At 29.6% G+C, this 4,474-nt stretch overlaps 1 protein-coding gene across 1 annotated transcript; it reads left to right on the top strand.

Annotated features, from left to right (window-relative positions):
• Positions 1-2,349: 2,349 nt before the first annotated feature.
• LOC143432264 (serine protease inhibitor 3/4-like) lies at positions 2,350-4,254 on the top strand. Its single transcript, XM_076909041.1, has 8 exons — positions 2,350-2,379; positions 2,495-2,677; positions 2,786-2,996; positions 3,130-3,344; positions 3,464-3,649; positions 3,729-3,902; positions 4,082-4,087; positions 4,183-4,254. Exons 1-8 carry the CDS (start codon positions 2,350-2,352, stop codon positions 4,252-4,254), a joined length of 1,077 nt encoding a protein of 358 aa, XP_076765156.1.
• The last annotated feature ends 220 nt before the right edge of the window (positions 4,255-4,474 follow it).

A 4,474-nucleotide genomic window follows, 5' to 3' on the forward strand; every position in this document is an offset into this window, starting at 1 on the left:
TAATAAACTATATGTTTTATTGAATGATGGATTTGTTCTATAAAAAATATTTTTCATATAGCGTTTGCATAAATAATTAATTTAGTTCAATTCAAAATATTTTGTTTACAAATTATAATTGTACATTTCAATTAACTTTTAACGATAATCAATTCATGAATATAAATCTATGTTATATATTTTTTATAAACGAATACAAAAATTTTTAGTAGCGACCATTTGTAACTTAACACACTGTTGTCATAAGTTTCATTAAAATGTTTCAAATTACACTTAAAGAGATCGTTACTAGAAAGAAATATATAACAATACTAAAAAGAAATATATAAAAATATATAATAAGACGGTAAATTTAATATTACAGTGTGTACATAGGAAATAAATACCATATCTTGGTATTTTCATTTCTTTATTTGTATTATTTTTCAACGGATTCAATACGAACTGATAGAATATGTGCAAGTATAATTTTAATTTAATGGGATTGGCTAGAATAGGTAAAATCTAAATTATGACTGAAAAATATTAATTTTCGAATAACTCTGAATAATCTCAGTTATGACTTTTATTAAATTAATAAGTATGTGTGTGACCAAAGTGTTGGATCACGACAAGTGAGAGCCCTAAGTAGTAAAAATTTCAGGTCCTTCTCCAAAAAAAGTTTCAAGAAAACTCTCATCAAGTTCTAAACAAAATAGAAAAGTAATCGAAAATCCCATACCATAAGACCTTAAATAAATTTATGGAAAATCACACATTTTACATATTTTTTACACGAATTTCTTTTTCCTCGGTTTATTTCTTGCAAATTCATCAATTGGTTTGACAGTGTCGATTCGGTTTAAATTTTCTGCTCTATATGTATACAAAATAGCCATATTATTTAATCTTTCTTTTCTCATAGTACTTGTTAAGTAATTTTTCATTCGATTTAAAACTGGAAACGATCTTTGTTCTGACGTATTAGATATGGGAATTGTGAAAAAAATACCAATAATATTTCAAAACGTTAAAGAGTGCAAATTAGAGGCTATAAATTTGACATTTTGTTTTTGGATTTGTTCGATTATTTCTAAAATTTTTAAGTTAAGATATTTTAAGAACACGAGACCCTTTGCTCGACGCACACGCTTAAATTGCTCAGCGTTCAATTCATCCCTCCGTGACCAGATTTTATTTATTCTTATATTCATGGGTCGATGAGAATGCCCCAACGAGATCCGAAAAATGTTGAACTTGTTTCCTTTTCCTATGAATACGTATATATATTTATATAAATGTACATGTATCGTGAGTATACATGCAAATGATTCTTCTCTTAATGGGAATTTTAATAGAACGTAATGCCTAAATTTTTTTACAAAATAGTCATAGATATGTTTTTCGGCTAATAAAATAAATAAATAGGGAACGATGTTCTAATTCGTTTCATTTGTTGCATTAAATACATAAATATAACGCGATAGCTATGGTACAGTGTAACAATAAATAAATTTATGGGTAAAAAAATTTTTAAACACAAAACGTTTTAAGCCTACTGTTATTATCACTGTCATTATTTGTCAAATAGATGGTGGCAATACACTTATCCTTAACAACAGCAATGCCCTAAGAGCCGTTGCTTTCACTTTCCTTTAGAATCAAATTCCCAAAAGGGTTTTACTAACATAGACCATGTTATTTTCGGAGCATGCCATTGTTCAAAGTCGAGGCGTTTTTCGAACTATTGCTTGTTATGGTCATATTGAGAGACTCGAAATTTCCCTGCGCATCACTTGGCGGTGCAACAGTAGCATCAACTGACCCTCGCTGTTCTTGTTATTAATAACTTAATGTACTAGTTAAACAGTACAATTAATTCGATATCCATCCATAATACAATTAAATACTCACTGGTCATTAATTCAGCGAGTGAAACGGAACATACATAAAAAGATATGTATAGAATCAGGCGAATGTTCATTAATCGTTTCACATAGTTGTCGCCCGTCGGTGGTTTATCTTTCGTGACAAATTAATCTTCGTCCTTGAATCCCTGAAATCGTAAAGGGCCTGCATAATAAATACCGCAGAAGTCGAGTAGCTTACACGTTTTCCTTGTACGCATGTCCGCACCTATATTATTTAATGTGTAAATGACAACCTAACACACAGTATCTATATTTAATAAGTCAAACATATTTTAACATTAATAACGCAAAAAAAATTTTATGATAGATTGTATAGTAAATAATAGTAAGGAAATAAATTATTCCAGTACTAGAGACTCTTCTGGTAGCAACATTTGCCTTAAAAACAATGGCAACAGTAAGGAATGATGTTGATGCCATTCTTGCTGTTGCAGAGAGCATGAATCGATTCTCTTCTTCATTCTTTCAGGTAAGAAAATCTAATAATGAGATTACAATAAATTTTGCCCAAAAAGAATGAATTATTAGCTAAAACTAAAAATTGTTCAAAGTGAATACTATATGAATAAAAATTCTTTATGTAGACTGTTGCAGAAGAAAATCCATATAATCTTATAACGTCCCCATTCAGTGCCGCTGTTACCCTTGCTATGGCTGCTTATGGAGCAGAAGGAGAAACAGATAATCAATTTAAAAACATACTCCATCTTCCATCTGAAAATAACCTTGACATATCAAGCTATCAAGCAATTATCGATGATCTGGATGTAAGAATATCAACTTTTTTTCTTTATTTCAAAAACATTCGTTACCCACACTTATTTTTGATTTATGTTAGGTATGTCTCAATTTTTTTTTTTTCTACTTTAATTTAGACTGTTCAAGAAAATGAACTCCGCCTTCTAACTAAAATATTCGTACCCAATGAATTTACTATGAAACCAACTTACAAAGATGTAATAAAAACTTACTTTCGTTCAAGTGCACAAGCAGTAGATTTTACTAAATCTCAAATAGCTGCAAATATTATTAATACATGGATTCAACAAAATACAAATAATCTTGTTAGAAACATTGATACACTTGGTTTGTAAATTTTTCTTTTTCACGTTTTTTTTTTTTGTAAAAATAGAAAACATTGGAAAATTTCGTAACAACATAATTAATGAAAACTAAGAATCAGATAAAAGAATTAATTGATGTTTGTCTTCTTAAATAGATGATCTGGATGACAGGACAAAACTAGTACTAGTTAATGGGATGTATTTTAGAGGTCAATGGAAAGATAAATTCAAGCTTTCTTTTACACAGGATAGGCCATTCTATATTGGTAACTCTAGAGTAGAAAATGTTCCTACAATGTATAGACAAGATACTTTTCGGTATGGTGAACTCTATGATTTAGATGCTAAATTCATTGTAATACCTTATAAGGTAAGTTTCAAAGAAAAAGCAATAATGTATTAAATGAATTTATTACCTGTTGCAATTGTTGAATTTGTTACCACTTTGCTACTTGTGAATGATATGATTAAACAAATAAATTTTTCTAGGGCGCGGAATTGAGTATGGTTATAATTCTTCCAAATGCAATTGATGGATTGGCACAAGTTGAAAAAAAATTAAAAAATGTAAACTTAGCTAATATTTTACATCAAGGATATGAAACTAAATTAAGAATCTATTTACCAAAGTTCAAGGTGGAAAGTACACTAGATCTTGAGTCTGTTTTACAAAGGGTATACACATATGTAATCATATAATATGGAATTCATTCAAAAATGAACATTCTTATGCTTTAATTATTATTGTACACAGATGGGTTTAAGTGATGCGTTTACTGAACGTGCTAACTTTTCTGGAATTTCCAATAGAGCTCTACAAATTTCTCAAATTTTGCACACAGCATACATCGAATTTGATGAAGAAGGCACTACAGCTGCTGGGACTGCTGAGATTAGCCGTAAGTATTTAAAAGTTACCTTGTATAATGTATATTGCGAAATTATGCATGACACTACTTTTGAAACTCTTTTATTTAAAGTGTACAAATTTTTAGAAACTATATGTATCATATGATTTCATAATCACAATTATTGTGCGTTGTAATATAATGTGTCAACTATTTATAAATAATATGCGTAGTCTATGCATTTCCATTTAAATTGTAGCATACAGTAAGTATAATTCAAAGAATTTATGTTATTAGCTCAATTTCAGTTTTCACTTTATGATTCTTCCTAAGATGTTTGGAGAGTGTTGCGCTCGATAGATGATTCATAATGTGCTTACATATAAAAGTAATAATTTAGAATGCCTCCTTATGTTCAAGTTGCTATATTAAGTAATTGAATAGTGTTCGTCTATGTCTTTTAACTGGCGTGTTCAATGGAGTTCAGAGACAGGGTGAAAAGTCTTGAAATTGTCTTTAGAGCTTATTTTTTGCTGTGTTCGCAGGGGTTTCTCGACCGAGACTGAGGTCTTTACTTCAACGGCGTGCTATGTTCTTGACAATTTTTTTATTGGCAATTCTATATTTTGTTGTCTGCCGTCCAATTATATTT

This window comes from Xylocopa sonorina, unplaced genomic scaffold (assembly GCF_050948175.1).
Source record: "Xylocopa sonorina isolate GNS202 unplaced genomic scaffold, iyXylSono1_principal scaffold0076, whole genome shotgun sequence".
In the NCBI taxonomy this organism is placed as follows: domain Eukaryota; kingdom Metazoa; phylum Arthropoda; class Insecta; order Hymenoptera; family Apidae; genus Xylocopa; species Xylocopa sonorina.